Source organism: Mesocricetus auratus, unplaced genomic scaffold, assembly GCF_017639785.1.
Source record: "Mesocricetus auratus isolate SY011 unplaced genomic scaffold, BCM_Maur_2.0 Super-Scaffold_100676, whole genome shotgun sequence".
Lineage (NCBI taxonomy): Eukaryota > Metazoa > Chordata > Mammalia > Rodentia > Cricetidae > Mesocricetus > Mesocricetus auratus.
This window is the reverse complement of record NW_024429266.1, coordinates 81200793-81218921: the sequence shown is the minus strand read 5'-3', so window position 1 is coordinate 81218921 and position 18129 is coordinate 81200793. Positions and strand designations below refer to the sequence as shown.

The window sequence follows — 18129 nt, the reverse complement described above, 5'->3', positions numbered from 1 at the left end:
CAAAATTGTAAAAAATAATATACCAAACACAAATTGTGAATTATTGTTTTCATATGGAGAAAGCTCATCTATTTTCTTAATCTTGGATTGTTGTGAGCTAAAAATAACTACCTGGAAGTATTTCTTTAAAAAAATGAATTTGTTTGCATCTCACAGAGCTAATCAGTGCCTAAATTCTTTTGAAAACACCAGGAATTCCAGGTTTCTCTCAGCAAGCTAAGAAGATAAGCGTAAGGGTTTTCACCAACAAACTGGTTATAGAGATACTATGGAAACTATTTCCTATCTGTTCATACAAAAAAAAAATAGCAAAAACAAAAATACCAGTGCTTACTCTCATGTTTTTATCTGACTATAGACAGCATATATATTTAGAGGATTGTTTTCTTTTTAAAATATTCTTTTACACTAGAGCTTATATAACATATATTTAACAATAAAGATGTTTTTCCAAAGTAGTCCTTTGATTTGTTATTTTCCTTTTGTGTGTTTTGTATTTAAGGATGTGACTTATGTTCATGGTGAAATTTTCTTTCTTGCAGCAGTTAGTGCTGTCATCGTGTTTGGAGATGCTGAAGTTTCTGAGAAAGATGAGCTTGCATGTAATGGAGGAAACGAGCAGTGAATGCTCATCCACACTGTCGATTTAAAGGAATGCAAGTAAGGACCATGGCATTTCTATGAATTTGATTTCTACTGGGTAATAGGTATAAATTCTCCCTGAATGAGTCCGGAAGAAGTGGGAGTAGCATAAAAAGGCCAGAGTGATGTTAGCAATGAAGGAAGCCGGCTGCGGAAGTTACAGGAAGCACATATTTCTGGGAAAGTAATGGCTTGGGGCGCAGCCATCAGCCGGCAGCCCATTACAGTTACCAAAGATGAAAACCACTTAACACCTGGGACAGAGTCTTGGTAGATTTGTAGACAGATTTTTTTTTTTTTGTTCAGTCGGTTAGGACACATTAAGTGAGAACTACCAAGGTGAGGGGAAAGTGGGCTGACAAACTACACCAGTGACATGTGTTGTTTGGGATATGGGGCCTCCTGTGTACAGCAAACAGATCCACTGTGACACTCCAAGAAGAAGCAGAAAGGTGTCTTCAGTCAATTGCCTCACGTAAGAAATTATAAAAAATGCCGCATAGCAGTAATTAACCCCGGAGAAGTATGCTGTGACTCTAAACAGAACACAATCATTGTAAAATAGGGTTTTTTTCTTTAATTCTATGTTCATTTAGGATCAATAATTTATTAGTTTCTATTGTAAAAAAAAGAAAAGAAAATGATTCATTATTGTATTGATGCCCATTCTAAATTTTTATGAATGATTTTTTTATAATTAACTTATGTGCATGTGTACATATTTATAGAAGTTTGTGCACATGAGTATAGAGCCATGGAAACCAGAAAATATATATATTACAGTTGGAAAGTACACTGTATTTGATATTTACATATACATTTTCTTTTGGTTTTACAAGACAGGGTTTCTCTGTATTGTTATGGAGGCTGTCGGTCCAGCCCGGCCTCGAACTCACAGAGATCCGCCTGCCTCTGCCTCCTGCATGCTGGGATTAAAGGCGCCACCACCGCCTGGCTCATATACTTTTTATTTAAGGAAAATGCACGTTCCTGGTCCAAACTGAGTCCTGACCCACAGGTCTAGAACACATTAACAATTTCTGTCTTTCTATTTCCCACAAAGAATCAATTAGTATCCTAAATATTACAAAGAAGTTAAAATATTAAAAATGACCTTAAAACTATATATTCATTAACATTTTTTCAATATTTTAACCCATTAATGTGAGCAAAATCACCATTATAGAATATCAAATATTCTTTCTTCATTTTTCAAATAAAAAAACCCTGATTTCTCAGCACCAGTCTTAGTAAGCTATGCTATATTTTGTGAGAAATATACACTAAAGCTAGTGATATGAAAGGAAGATATCCTGCTGTTTAGTTTATTTACCAATCTATCCTATTCAGAAATCTTTTAGCAGTACTGAGTGGCACACTGAAGAATTTAGGATGTCCTAATACTTTGAAAAGCCTAGCCTGGGAATAAGGTCTACCTAAGAAAAGTGAACAAGAGTCTATGATCTCTTGACATGACATTTAGGTCACTGAGCTCTCAAAGGAACATTTTCTATCCAAGTATTGAGACAAAAGAAATGATAATTTTTAAAAAATCTCAATTTGTCTGCCAAATACCATGAATACATACACCATAAACTGCTTATCATTTGTTTAATAGCATCTCAAACTCAGTTCTATTCATGCTCATATTTAAAATAAATGATCTTTTCAAAAGCAAGAAAAAAATAACAGGTCTATCAAAAGAAGATAACTAAGAAATTGGATTTGAGCTATTTATAATTGAAGCCATGAGGTCAAAGAATTTCTAATGCTAAGTTTGGGGGAAGACACATAAGTATGGGTCCACGTGGACATAATTGACTAGCTACTAGAGAATCTACTCTAATGTTTCAAGAGAGGAGCAGATGGTTTCTTTCTTGGCATAGACACTGGTAAGTTGAGGATATGCCTCTAAATAACTCTACAACTTGTAAATCATCCTCTTATAAGTAACTGTGATGAAATTTAGTGGATCACAAAAAAAAACATAAAAAAAAAAAACCATGAAAACTAATGGGGGTCTAGCTGGTGAGGCAAAGTAGAAGGAAGGAATTTATTGAAAGTATTAGGTTTGACTTTGTATATGGTCAAAATTCATTCTATACATGTATGAAAATGCCGTAATGAAACTCGTTGTGTCCAATTATTATAAACTGACAAAAAGCTTTCAATATCAACTAGTAGAAGAAGCATATTATTGCATATTTTAGTGGGTCATCTTGTTCTAATTGTATTAATAAGAGCTTAGATGCATTTTCCAATTATGATAAACCAGTCTTCTAATATCTAAGAAAATAATATCACTCCTTAAGCTACAACTTCACTATCCCACCTGACGCAGTAGTTAATGACAGAAACATCATGAAATCTTTCAAAACGGAAAATTTTGTCTTTTATCACTAAATAAAAAGTTAGCAGCTCTTCATCCAATCACAGACATTGACAGGGACCTAAAATTTTGAAATGCCAAATGCCTTACCTTGCCTACATAGAGGGGATCTGAACCCATGTATTCTTCCAGCACGAAGAACTGATTCCATACCCAGCTGCGCTTCGTTCGGGACCTCCCTGATTGGAAATACGGCTTGGATCTGGACCTTGGCAACTCAGCTTGACTCATCCCAGAGAAGCACAGGAAGAGAGCTATTAGCTGTAGAAAATGGCACAACTCTACTTTGCCCAGCTTCATCTTTTTTTTTCTTCCTTTTTGCTATATAAGAAAAGAACCTTGAAAAGAGAAAAGGCACAGTTCTAGTTGGCTTCGTAGCTTTTGCCTCCGGCAGAGTGTCAGCTGGGAGTTCAGAGATAATAATTTGTAGAGTGCTGGACTGAGTGGAAGAGGTCAGCAGTGCTGAGTAGCTGTTGCCAAGGAATGATGTAGTAGATTCCTAGAACAAAACAAAACAAAAAACAAAAAAAACAGGACATGTAATTGTGGTAAGAATTCAGTTGTTAACAATACTGAATTCCCCAAAATACTAATACATACACTGAGAAAATTACAATAATAGTGTTCACTGCTATTTCTAGAATTATATTTGCTCCACAGCACCATTTCCATGTTTCTTCTAGGGCATTGAATTTAATCATATGATTTTTCACTACATAAATGTAGAACATCATTTCAAAACCTTATTTTAAAGCTAGCCTCTTAATAGCTATTTCGGTCAGTGGCACTCGTTGGTATTAGGATGTGAAGATAAATATCTCAAAGCAGGGATTTAAGCAAATGTGAAGGATGCATGCTCATTTAAATCTCTCCAGTGTAACACTAAAGAGAAATAAGGTACATGGTGATTCACAACTGACTGATTCTGAGTCACAGAACACAAAGTGTTTTGACGTGTTCTTGTTTCATTCCATTCTGATCATCTAAAAAGCTCAGAGCTTCCATTTCCTGCCTTCAAACTTACTGTCATGTGCACTGTGCAACATGCTGTGTATGCTAGTTTACTTACTCATTAGCTAATTCATGAATCTTTATTAAATGCTATATAATATGACTGGCAAATAGTGGCCTTCCTCTTCCTCTGTAAGCAGTTACAGAATAGACTCACAATGCACAATAAATGGGCAAGAAAACAACTATATTTTGTAAATCTTATTGATTTTTGGCTTGCAACCATGTGGTGCTCCAGGGACAGCATAGGAAAAAAATCTTTACTCTTGTGTCTATATACTGCAGGCACAGAATTCTGATTATGCAAGAGATATAAAAACAGTTACAAAACCAGCTTCCTTATACACCCCCAAAACACAGAGGGATAAGAATTTACTACAGGATTCTCATGTTGTACTCTGTAAATTCATTTCACTTCCTATAAATAAATCAACAGGATAAATATAGGAGATATATATATATGTATATGTATACATACATATATATATACACACATATATATGACAAATAAAAGGCTCTTCCCTTTCTGTCTCTCTCACTGTCTCTCTCTCTCTCTCTCTCTCTCTCTCTCTCTCTCTCATGTGAGTGTATGTATGTGTGTGTGTGAGTGTTGCGTGTATTGAGAGTGGATAAAATATCAATAACACAAAACCAAAAGTTCCCTATGTATTAAAGCAGAAAAAGTGTTATCCTTACAATTTTCTCTACTTTTCATAATTTTAACTATCTACTCTGTAACAAAAACACCTACCAATCAATAGACAGGCACTTTGGACAGTTAAAATTTTAAGAAATCATTATATAAAATAGAAGAAACATGAACATAGAATTACCTAAAATTCTTGAGAATATAAAGCACTTCACAAGTGGAAGAAAAAACAAATCCAACTGACCTTTAACTCTATGAAAAATATCCTATACTGTTAAACACAAATCTCTACAAAGTTTTTTATTCCATAGTGGATTTCAGAATGATCCAGCATTCAGAAAATAATTCATTCTGCTATCAGAAAAAGATACTTCTATTAAGCCATAGGGACTAGAGCTTCAAGGTCCCCAAATCTGGTGACCAAAGGCAAAGTGAAATAGAGAGCAGAAGGGGGAAGAGAGGTGGGTGAATTTTATTACAAAACCACAAAACCAGAGATAGGAAGCCTAATTTGTAGCAGAGTGCTCCTGATCCAATATGTGTTTCATACGTAGTAGATTTGCAGGAAGAGTAAAATAAAAGCAAGCGCAATGGTGCAATGAGCATGGGCGAGCAGAGGTAAACAAGTCTGCCTCTCCTGCACCCAGCAGCTGACTACATTTCTGGGCATGAGGAAAGATGCTGTGGCCAAAGTAGTCAGATGGGAAAACAAAAAGGAAAAGTTCCAGCTTCTACGCTCTCTCTTCTTCAGAGAAATTACTTTTTTATTACAACCAGATTTCTCTTTAAGACAAAAAATAAATAAATGCAAGGTAACCAAATTATATTTCATGGATTATGGAATGCCTTAGAGGACTTTGTGACATTGTTTCAGCATGAAAATATATACAACTTTTAAATTAAATAAACATTACCAGCAATCATTTTTGGAATTCAGAACTTGGGATGTTAGTCCAAATACATGCTGGCAAGGAATATGGATGCTTCTGTCTGATAGACTCATATTAACCTTTAAGAGCATAATTAATTTTATGATTCTAAACTCTTTGATCTATGATTACAGATATTAGGAGAAACTAAGTAACTTCCAACATAAAGCCTCAAGCACCTATGATGTAAATAATTGAAGTAACAACAGTTGCGATAGCATCTTGATAAGAATAATGCAAGACATTATAAACTGCTAAGGATAGTGGTTGGAATGTTTAAAGGCAATTAAAATAGCTGTTAGAGTTATTATTATCATAATCATTTTCTGTGTTTGAAGCATTATCAGAAAATTGAAGGTGAACTGATGTTATTTTTATTTCATTGTTACCAATAGTGAAATTATTTAGATACGTGCTACCCTAAAGGAAAACATTCGAAAAAAGGAAGATTTGAAGACAGGGAACTACACATTCATGAATCAAAAACAAACACATGGATGAGAGGCTACAAAATACTTGCAAGTAGAAATTTTTAACTATTTTCAATAGTTAACTATTTTAATTATTGATAAAACAAACAGTGGATTGAAACTTCAGATGATGTAATTTAATCAAGAGCATCCAGTGATGTTGGGAGAGGTCATAATACTAATGGAACCAGATCACTGGGTTTTTTGTTTTCTATGCAACCTTAGATCCCACTGTGGCCTCCTTTTATATATTAGAAGGCTGTAATAAATATCACTGCAAAATCTTAGGCATTTTTCCCAAGTTTTATTTTTAGGATTTTGACAGTTGCTTAGGAGTAATATTGCCAGCTTTACTGTAAAACTACAATGAAAAACCTATTGCTAATACTTTACGATGAAGAATTTGAGAAGTTTAAAATGGAATGAGAATGTAAAAGAAGCCCTTGGCCTTCTTCTGAAGCACAGTATGATCTGTAGCAGCATTGTTCAATTTACTTTTATTGCCTCTTGAAGATTATTTCTCATCTATGTAAAAGCATTGTAGATTGATCAAAGAAACTGGAACATAGATACGAGACTAATCACCAAAGACATCATGATTCTTGAGATAATAGAAATGAAGGGAAGATACCCGAGAATTTTGTGCTCTCTTGTTTAAATAAAGGATTTTAAAAGTACCTAAAATGAGTTCACACTTACATAGACTTTGTCATTGTAGCTGTGGGATGTAGAACAGGGGAGAAATTCAGAAACATCTTTAGAGAATGTCTGTATTTATTCTAACCCATTTAATATTTAGTGTGCAAAATTAACCACACAACAAAGCACTATATGAATTCTTTGCCAACTCTAGAATTCTGACGAATATCAATAATTTTGTAAACATTTATAATGCATTTTGCTCTAGAGTTTAAATTGTTTGTCATGCTCTTAACCAGTCATCTTTATTTTTTTAAAGCAGGATAATTTAACTGGTTTTGTATACAAAATTGGATGGTAGAATTCTGTTGTGTAAAGCAAATAGATGTCTCTGTAATACCCTTTATAGAATTACTTTGAAAATCAGAAAAATTTACCTATATAATTGTGATCTGAACTTACTGTATTCATACCATATTCACCAATAATTGTTTTTCATGGTCAACCTTCTCTAAATCTTTCCTTCCTTTTCAAACCAATGCAATGCTCAAGAAAAAATGCCTGAATATCATTTCAGCAATTTCATTGTGCTCTGAGGTGCTTTATCATATACAAAAGAAAAAGAACTCTAACTTTTATTTCAGTAAAGATAAACAAAAATTAACAACAAACCTAGAATTATTCTTGCATGTGGATATCAATGAGAAATAGCCAAAATTTGAAATTTCATCATCCTGTGTTCTCATAGTATTATTAATGGTGTCGTAGCACCATTCATTCATGTGAATGATTTTGAGCATTGGACAAATTACATTTGTTGATATTTCATAAAAAGCTCAATATTGTATCCTAAATCTGTACTCCAAAAAAAGAATGATACATCTTGTCTTAGCAGCTAAATACTTCACTACGTTTTCTGCTGCCTTGTCACCTACCTGAGTTTCACATGCTCATGTTACTAAGTACCTGTGCCAGGAATAAGCAGAAACTGAAGTGCCTATGTTCTATTTTGGATATGCTGTCCTTGTTGAATAACTAATGTAGGTAGTCAACTCTCTGGCTTTTGAAAAACTTTCCTCTTTTCTACAGAATGCTCATAAAAATAATATAATCAAATGTACTGATATAAAGTGGAGATAATTCTACAGATTGTGATCAGGGGAAAAAGAGGAATTCCTTAGTTCTAAGAAGAAGACAAAATGGGCTTCAAAGAAAACTATTTACAATGGGACTGTACTAGATGGAAATCTAAAAGTAAACTATTGAAAAAAAGTTAAAATATCTACTTTAAGGTAGAAATTTGCATTTTATTTATAATAATTTTTAATTTTTCTGATGTTGTATGTAAGAAAAATGATTGCAAGTCATACTATGATAAGCATAATATACTTATTAATCAATCAGATTAAATATCAAAGCATTGGAAAGGAAGTGTTAAATGTATTGAAGCACAGAGAAAAAAGGAAAATATTGAGCATCAATCAATCTGACACTATTTACTTAGCTAAGATCAGTTATTTGAAGTAAAATAACTGCATTAGCAACCATGTTACATTAATTTCACCTAAATTGGAAAGAATTACTTCATAGTTGATTGTTTATTATATATTTATGCCTATTAGAGAATATTGTTTTATCAAGATGAGTTCATTGTTATAATTTTTCTTTACTTCTACATTTCTTGCAATTTCTGTGAAACCACTTTTAAAAACCTAAACAAGTATCTGTTATGCTCTTAATAAGACATTTCATTTATAGTTAGAAACTAGGATTAAGCTTCCCTCCCTAAACCAAAATCAGCAAAATTGCAAATAGCCTAGAGGCTGTCATCTGAATGAAAGTTAGCACACTAGGAACATGATGAGCACTGAAGGTAACTCATGGTCAGCCTGTGCACATTAGCAGATAACTGTAAGAGCTTTTACAGCATACCTAAGGATGCATTAAGTGCTGGAAGTGTGGCATAGCCTTTAAAAGTCTAGGTTCACAGCTTCACAGCTAAAAATAAAAATGCACTGAGGTGTTACCAGCACCTGGAAGGCTGAGGCAGGAGCATCAAGCATTCAAGGCACAGACACAGTGGTTAAAAATCAAATATGAACAGCAACTAAAAGATTGTCTGACAATGTAGACATGCAGTAGTATGTTTTCAGAAAACACACTGTGCTAAATGCTTTACAGAAAAAGTTGTGATGTGTGACCATGGTTAATAAGAAAGGAAACATATTACTGGCTCATAATTTGTAGCAATTGGAATATATTTATTGAAGTCCACTATAAATAATCAACAGATTATCTCTATTTAGTAACTTTTGCTTCCAAAGTTTTCCTAAAATATAGGCAAGGAACAACTGCTGATGTTTGGAGTTTGCATCAAGCCTAGTTCTGAAACTGCTTTAAGATATTGCTACTGTATCCCATACTAGCACACAACTTAGTTTCTACTAAAAATATTGTTTTAAATGAAGAGGATCCAACACTTTAAAATTAGTACAATTCATTATTCAATGAAATACAGTAGTCCAAATGGAAATGTAATAGTCTGTACTTTTCAGAAAAGTAATAGTACAATATTATATTTGAAAGCTGTTAATGCATTTAGTAGAATGAACTATGAGACCCAGATAAAAAATCTATAGAAGTTGCCTGACAAAAACTTCCAGAATTTAAGTGCTATTCCTTTGGGTGCTTTCTAGTCTTATTAATAAGCACCAGCACCTAATCATGGTTGTGAAAATAAAAACTTAAAAATCATTGTGCTATAGGTCTATTGGAAGGAAACTCTCCTGTCCAAGATTGTTTTAAAGTTTCAGCAAATTTTGACAAGCAGCACATTTTAATGAATACTTATGAAAGGCAAACAACACACTTGCTTAAAAGCAGAAATGTAAGAACAGTAGTAGGAGGTAGTGTAGAAAATCATGACTGATTTAGAGAAATCTTTCACTACTGGTTCTTTGGCAAAGTCTGCAAAGGAGACAGTCACTATGCAGATAAACCTTGGAAGACAATGGCTTAGTGTTAAGCTCAAGGAAGAATATTTATATACCCTTATGACCTTCATGGGCCCATGCTTTCCCAGAGTAGCAGGCACCTGTGATCGATGAGTTCCTTCCTATTATTTATTTAGTTCCAAAATGTTAGAAGAGTTGGCTTGACGTAATGGATATTACATCCTTATTTTTGCTTCTAATTTTTTTATAAAGTAAAAGATACATTCTATCATCTTTCAATTCATGACTAAGTACATCAGAATTGTGCATTTGAGAGAAGACTGAAACAAGAAGCCTTTCAGAGTATTAGCCACATTTCATTTCCTACTATATCATTGCAAGCCAAGTTAGTACAGGCAATTTCCACAAAACAGTAAAAAAGCATATCACTTCAATGCTAAGAATGAAACTCTCTGGTTTTCTTGAGAGCTCATGTTAGAGGAAAACTTGAAGAATTCACAAATATGCTCTTTCTGATACTGTAAAGTGTTGACAAAGCCACAGATAAGTAACAAAAGCCACAGAAATGAATTTGGCAGAATCCTCATGAAATGTCCAAGGTCATACAACTCCTTATGGGTGGCACTGATGCCAACCAGATGATGGCAGCATTTTTAGGTATGTGCTAAGAATTATTTAGATAGTCAATTCTTTTGCTATGTACAATCCTCACAGTTCCTTTCCTTCTCAGGAGCAAAGTAAATGCAATCATATTAAAAGATGTGTAATAACTTAAGTTGGAATTTTTAACATAAGAAATCATTTTGATTGCCATTCAGAAACTCAGGGAGGGCTGAGTAAAGGTAAAAGATTAAGGGATCTGTTTTCTAGCATCATTCTTTCACTGTATTAAAAAAAAGACAATGGACAGTATCCAAAATTAAGATTACCTTCTCATGAGTAAAATACTTTGACAATCAAAAATTAAGATATTACATTAAAAAGTTAACCATTTCCACTGAAAAAGTGAACAATATTCCACTGGGAATTTTAGAAAGAAGCCAGCAATTTAGAACAGTATTTTACAGTATAAAATGAGTAAATAGGACCAATTTATTTGTCAAAATTACTAATATATCAGTTGTAAATTGTGAGTTATTGCTATAAATCCTGAGTTATTATTATCATTCTAGACTTAATTTTATCATCTTCTGACTGGGAAATTAACTGAATCTGTATACTATTTAAAGGTTTTCAAAGCATTCTGTGAGTTTAATATTGGTGAAATTCCAAACCTTTGTATTATGTATTATATGTGCATATATATATATATATATTACTTCATATGCATGAATATATACATGAATATATATGGATATATTTTTTTCATTTCAATTAATGACCCTAGGGACCTTCTGTGATATGAGATTTTTCTGTAATGAAATCCATTAGCTCCCTAGGCCACACAACATTATAACCACAGACCACAATCTCCTGCTGATAACTGGCCTACGTATACAGGCAGGGGCCCTAGAAATAAATCACATAGGCTATAGTTTGCATCTGCTTATCAAATGTGTGGGGAAAAAAACTTCTCTAAGTGGATTATGAAGTTGATTTCACTGAAGTACTGACAACTTGTGCTGTGAGAGAAGGAAAAAAAAGAGGACAGACACATGGTTTATATTGAAGGACAGAATCTGGTATAAATTAAAAAATAAAGTGACAAAGCACAGGTGTTCTGAATTATTTATATAATAACTAAATGGAGATACTGTGCTCAAAGGGATACCTCTTTATATTTAATTCTTAGAAGAAATCATGGCTGTCCCAATTTTAAATTTTAATTTAATCCTGTATGTACCTTGTGTCAGGTGTGATTACCATGATTTCCATGAAAGGCTTCATTTTTTCAGTGAATATCAGACAAAACAGCAGGAAGTAAAGTCTATAAGAATGAAAAATCTATAGTATAATAAGAAATGAATGCATGGACAGACGTCTGCATATTCACTGGCTCTGGAAATTTTGTCACTAAGGAGTCTAACAGAATAACAAGGTGGGGGAAGGGGCAGTGATCAGAGTGGCTCCTCTGCAGAACCAGCAAATTCCCAGAGGAGGCACTGTTGCACTGCTGCTCACAGCTAGATCTTCTCAGCTTGTTAGAGACAAGGGAGATGGTCACCCAGGACTCTTGTCACATGGCTTAGTAGCTTGTCCTCAGCTCCCCTGTATCACCCCAGCAAAAAGCATCACATTCCCTTGTTCGAGGAAGGAACACTTGCCTCACAGTCCCTTTGAAACTAACTCACGCATGCTTGTTATTCTAGAAGTTTCTGCAAGCACATGAAAACATACAGTTTTGTTTTTCTTTTTTTTCAACCAAGAGAGAGAAAGCACTGTGATGCGATTAAAGCAGTTAATGCAATAAATGTAAAACCTTGTAAAAATCCAGGATTATTGAAATCATTCATCAATAAATATGTATAGCAGAGAACAACTTCTGAACTTAGTACTTTATAACATATCTCTGAAAGATCTTATATTGAACTGAAACATAGATGTATTCACTTTTTCTTACGTACATACAGCCTGAGAAGTTTAGATCAGTGTTGCCATTTAGAAACCAAAATACTGGATAATTGGAATGCTGGCAAGAAAATGATGACTGAGAGGAGACAGTGGTTTGATTTTTTTTCAGACCAAAGAAGACTGAACAGTGGCCAACAAAATGTGCTCTCCTCTCTCTCTTCCTCATTGGACACTAAAACCCAGAGTCAATTCAGGGACTTGCAAGGATATAGATGCCTTGCAAGTGCCTTTTTATAAAAAGAAAGAAAGAAACAAAGAAAGAAAGAAAGAATGAAAGAAAGAAAGAAAGAAAGAAAGAAAGGATAAAGGGAAGAGCTCTCTGCTATTGAATCAATAAAAATAGACTTAGGAAGAGTTGTGCATCTGTCAACTGATACTTAAGGCAATGCCAATGACCTATCACAGTTGTTAATTACAATAATGTCTCACTCTGTGAATGCACAATGCCCTTTTAGTTACAGTGCAAACTATAATACCTTCTAGAAGGGTGATGGACTTGCTGCTTGCTTTATTTTTCTTTACATGCACAGAATATCAATAAGCTTTCTCATACAAAACAGTTAAAACTGAGTGTTACCTCACAGCTCCCTGCTAGTCATTGAAAATTAAGCAACACACAAGAAAAGATTTCCATAAAGTTGTTAGCCTTATTAGCATTCATGTTTTAGCATTTAACCCCATCCTATCCAAAACAGCCCCTAAAATGAATAAAAAGATTTTAATGCTTTTATTTTTTTCATGGAGAATAACAAGAAAAGCGTTTGGGTAAACTAGTTCTTTAGAAAGACACTGTTTTGATGGGTTTCTGGGAGCTGCAAATGTAATTGCTTTCTCCCTTAGCTCTTCCTTTCCTTTAAAACTTCTCTGTATAAAGACTAAAAACTTAGATGGGACTGACAGTGCATCAGCGCAAACTTTCCTTTACCAAAGCTTGCAAAACTCTTTAAAACACAGTTTTGTGTGTGTGTGTGTGTGTGTGTGTGTGTGTGTGTGTGTGTGTGTGTGGGCAATCTGCCTTTAACAATGTATATCCCTTATTGGCAATTTCAACATAGTGACATTATTTTTTACTCTCTGTATAGACAGAGATATAAAGTTTTGTCCACTTGCCTCTTTAAAAAAATGAAAGAAAAGAAAAAACAAAGAAAGAAAGGAAAAACTGGCTAGGCAAGTCTTACTTTTATAAATATTGAATTTAGTACATTACCTAAAAAGGACAAACTATTTCTTGCAAAGTATAATATGTTTCACAGATATTCATGGTTTAGTATGCAGATCTCCAGTCTTGAGATGCTCAATCTCTAATTTTTTTTCAACAGCTTCTGATTTCCCTGGTGCTGGGTTAACTCATTTTAGTTTTTTTTTTTTTTTTACTTACCTGAACTATGACATCTAAGAAATCCGAAGGGTTAAGGATCTTGAAGGTGAGGCATTCAGAACAAAGGTCCTTTCGCATTAATCCACACTAGAATACTGAATGCCAACAACTAGCCCTATGCCAAGTGAACCCGTGAAGAAGTCCAAGTCCGGTATGCGTTCCAGAGAAACTGGGCGCCCTTTTTCCAGCTCATACGTAGGATACAACCAGAAAGAGCTGGAGACAAACCCTGATGATGCACCCGATCAGCTGAATGCTAATACAAGAAGGGAGTGGGGGGAGCAACCTTAAGTGGGATCCACATTCACACAAGGCCAAAGGAGTCCAGTGCTGGCAGTTCAAAGGACTCCTGCTCCCACAGGCACACACCTCCTTCTGGCCTCAGACCTCTGCCAAAAAACGGCGGCACAGGCTGCCCGGAGTTGCACCCTGCATCCATCCAAGGTCCAGGGAGGGGTCCGCTGAGTACCGCTTTGAGGACAGCCTTGCAGACGGCGGCTGTTTACCTTTGCATCTGGAGTGGGTTGGGATTCGCTCTCACCCTACTTCCCTCGCGTTGCACCTGGTGTCTGTCAACATTGCTTTCCCGGCCAAGCGCACGAGAGCTCAGTCCTCACGCCTGTCCTGCCAGGCAGAAGCACGTCTCACGACAGCACGCAGTAACTTGGGAACGCCGCGGGAAACTCCGCACGGATACCCCCGCCGTCTGCTCACAGATCTGTCCTGCTCCCCGCGCTGCGCTGCGAGGGCGCGCGTCTGCCCCGGTGCCCTCCCAGCCCCAAGCCTGACTTACACACTCACCTGCGTCCTCGCTACCCTATCAGCTTCGTCAGACCCCGGAAACCGCGGCGTTTGCATCCGAAAGGAGGCACGCTTGGAGATGGGGGTGGAGGGGCTGGGGGGGAAGGGGGAGGGATCCGCGGGTGCCCAAGGACGCAGTGCTCACAGCTACGCGCTCCAGGCGGACATGGAGGCACCAGATCCGCACCTGCTCTGCCTCCGGCCACCCGCTCTTCCTCCAATCACAGCGCACTCCGCGGGTCGCAGGGACCCTGCGGGGCCTTGAAAGTCAGTGTCCTGCTCCCTGCGGAGTATAGAAGGGCCATCGTTACCCTCCCCACCCCCTCCCCAACACACACACACAAGCTAGCTCTGCACGGTAGCCTCGGGTACCAGTTCTAGAGCCAACGGGAGCGCGCGTCCCCGGAGAGGGCTAGAGGGCGAGCGCGGGTGACAGGGAGAGGGCGCGCGGGGCCGGACAGCATGAGCGCTAGAGGACGGTGCACATCCCAGCGGGTGACCACTGACAGCACCCAGCCAGAGAAGCTACTGAGACTCCAGGACCTCCTTGAGATCCTGGAAGGGTGGTTGACTGTTCTCGCCCAAAAGGGAGCCTCTTAGCCGGCACGCGCGCGAACACATCCACACCCGCGCATCCCCCTGCACCTCCTGACTGACGGAACTGTGCGGATGGATTCCTTTGCAGGGAAATAAAGAAGTCGGTTGAAAGTGGGAGGGGCTCAAGCTCCCCTCTCATTCCTCCCAGCCCCAAGGTATTTGCATCTGAAAGCAAGAAGGAGCGGGGGGGGGGGGGGACGGGCGGACGTGACTTTTTTGTTTCCACGATTCTTTTTTTTTTTTCAAGTATTCCCCACCCCCAGTCTGTCTAGGAAGCCTTTTATCGTTTAAGCTCTTGAGGCGCAAAGGCAGTCGTAAAACTAGACAGAACTTACAGTTTTCCTGCCTGATAGTCTTGCCCTTCCATTCTCCATGGACTGCCTTACTTTTACTTCCTTTACCTGCGGAAACTGTCCTTCTCTGCCGTGCTCTCTAAGGGAAAACTTCTGAAGTGTGTGATTTCCAAACAGGGTGGAATCCGAATGGCCCGAGGCCGGCAAGAGGGGAAGGAGAGAGTAGCTGGGCTTTTATTCACTGTGAGATAAACACAATGAAACATGCTTTGCTTGCCTCTGTTGGGTGCTTGATTTAGCCTGGTGACTTGCTGTTTGGTCACAGAGATGAGAGTTGCGCATATCAGTATCGAGTTCATTGGTTTTCGTTTTACCCGTTCATCTAATGGACTTTCCTTCTCCTACCTACTCAACTTAACGGTTCCACAAGAGAAGCAAAGACTTGTCCACCAGTCTCAGATTCCTTTATTTCCTATTCACTGAAGCAAGCTTGCTCTTCACCCAATTCAGTCAGTCCTGGCCTTTTAACTTCTATTTCCTCTCCTCCTTCTGTCAGGATTTAAAGTGGACAGCATTCAAGTAACTAAGGAAGGAGGATCGTGAAATCAAAGCTACCTGCGTTACACAGAGCCACTAAAAATGTAAACAATGAATACATAATGTGTAAACTTGAATTCCGTTCTTAGTAAGTCAGTCTCTTTGAACTCCTGAAAATCTGGTACATCCTTATTTGTTATTTCTTCACTTCATGTTAATTTCCCCCTAACTATGCTCCCCTCCCTGGGGAAGAGGAGGGAGGGGGATCATTGTCAGATATGGCTTTAAGCACAGGCATTATGGTTTCAGGTATTTGAAAGGCTCAAATTCTGATTTTCCTGGCTGCTGGAAAGCAATCTACAATACTGTTTGTTTGTTTCCTGTGTAACCTTGCATACACATGCTTTGCATAATTTTACTGCTTTCTAGAAGAGTAACTTTTCTTATAACCAACCCCTTTGGAGTGAAAACTACAAAAAGGTAATTAATTACAGGGATTCAGTATATGAAGGATGTTTGGCCCTTGGAATAAATGTTTTTGTAACTTAGAAGTGATTGTCTGTATGCTCATTGGCGTTTAACTGATATTATATTAGGATAATTGTAAATTGTTCTCTGACTGCCTGGGCCATTCTACTGAGAAAGATGATAATGTGATTGGTGATCACTTTTGTGTGAGATGGTCCCATGTAGCTGCAAGCTTCGAACTCCTATATAGTCATAACTAACCTTGAGCTCCAGATCCTCTTTTTAAGCAATGAGCATTATATGAAATAAAAACATCTGTAAACAATGAAATAATTTATTTTAATGGTATTTTTAGCTTTCACTTTTCTCCCCTGCATTGAGCCTTTGCATAAAGACTGACTATAAATTTGGGATGTCATCCTAAAACAGATACTGTCTTTTTATCTCACTTTCTTGAATAACTTTCCTTGAAACAGAACCTAAACAGAATTAGCAACAGAGGTGAAATGCATTTAGTCAAATGTGGGAACACCAGGCCTAGAGCAGAGACCCACTTCCCCTTCGGCCTGGGAGTAGGCAGCTGTAAGACAAAGTCTACTAAAAACATGTTTACTAAAAACAATACAATGCCCGGGGCAATAAGTTCCTGGAAAAGGCCTGCCCACGGAAACTGCCCTGACCTCGACCTTGTCCAAAGACTAACTGCCTCTTCTGACACGCCCAGATCAGTTTTGGGGGTCAGAGCAGAACCAGCCAGGGTAGAGGAGAGAGCAGAAGCTTCTCTGGAGGGAGCCTTTCTTAGGAAGTTTTTCTTTTTGAACCTTTTTGGGGCCTGCTTAAAGTTTTCTTTACATCGTTGAACGAGTCTCTGTGTTGTCAATCCCCGACACCCTCCGCACGTTCTAGGACACAGGCCGCACGGCAGACTCGACAGTCAAACAAACTCTATGCCCTGCTCATCATGTTCACCAGCAGCTGTTCACCAGCTTCTCATTCCACAGGCAAGTCTAGATTCCTTTCCATAGAAAAGTATAACCTAAAGAGATCAGGAAGTGTCTATTTGCTAGTCAGATGATTTTTGATTGTGACAAAGTACCAGGAAATGTGAGGGAAGGACAATTAAATTCAGAGCTTCAGTAGGTCCAGTCCATGGTCACTTGTTTCCACACTTCCTTGTTCCCAAGGTCAAGAGTAACATGATGGTGACTGGAGCTTGAGAGAAGGAGCTTCCACACTTCATGGTAGAAAGAAAGCACTATGTAGCAGAAACAGTAGACAGCCAGGACAATGTACAATACCAGGGACAGGTGCCCAGTTACTTATTTTCTCCAGCCAGTAACCATTTTAAACCATTCCCTTGACCTCAACTGTTCTTTTTAAAATTTTAGTACATCAACAAAGTAAACAGTTAATTATATAAGAGGGCTGATGTTTATGATTATCTCTGAAAACACCATCTCAGATATACCCAGAAGCATACTCTAATAATATCCTACAAGTTTCTGAACCAGGTCAACAATCAAGATTAAATATGTCAGGCTGTCTCTGAGTAGATGGCATTTAAACTGAGATAGAGTAATCAGAATAGTAGGGTTTATGGAGATCTGAGGGAGAAATGATTTGTGCAGACTAAACAAGAGAGAAGACTCCCTAGAGAAAGAAGTGGCTCTCCGTGAGAAGCCTAACTTACTGCAGAAATCTGGGCAAACAAAAGACATGTCCTTGTAGTAACAGCTAGGTCGTAAGTCTCTCAGGGCCTTCTCATTCTTGGAAGACATATTTAAACTTTACTCCTAGGAAG

At 37.4% G+C, this 18129-nt stretch overlaps 1 protein-coding gene across 2 annotated transcripts in view; it reads right to left on the bottom strand.

The window, feature by feature from the left end:
- Positions 1 to 14525, bottom strand: part of Cdh7 (cadherin 7) — a 134768-nt gene extending 120243 nt beyond the window's left edge. Inside the window, exons 1-2 of one of the 2 annotated variants that reach the window (XM_040738179.1) lie at positions 14434 to 14525; positions 3122 to 3530 (exon numbers count right to left, since the gene is read on the bottom strand). In XM_040738179.1, the coding sequence (XP_040594113.1) occupies positions 3122 to 3331 (210 nt within the window). In that variant the 5' untranslated portion in view covers positions 3332 to 3530; positions 14434 to 14525. Of the gene's footprint in view, positions 1 to 3121; positions 3531 to 13632; positions 14396 to 14433 lie in introns of those variants that run through there. The other variant, XM_040738178.1, reaches the window with a different exon arrangement.
- Between the last annotated feature and the right edge of the window lie 3604 nt (positions 14526 to 18129).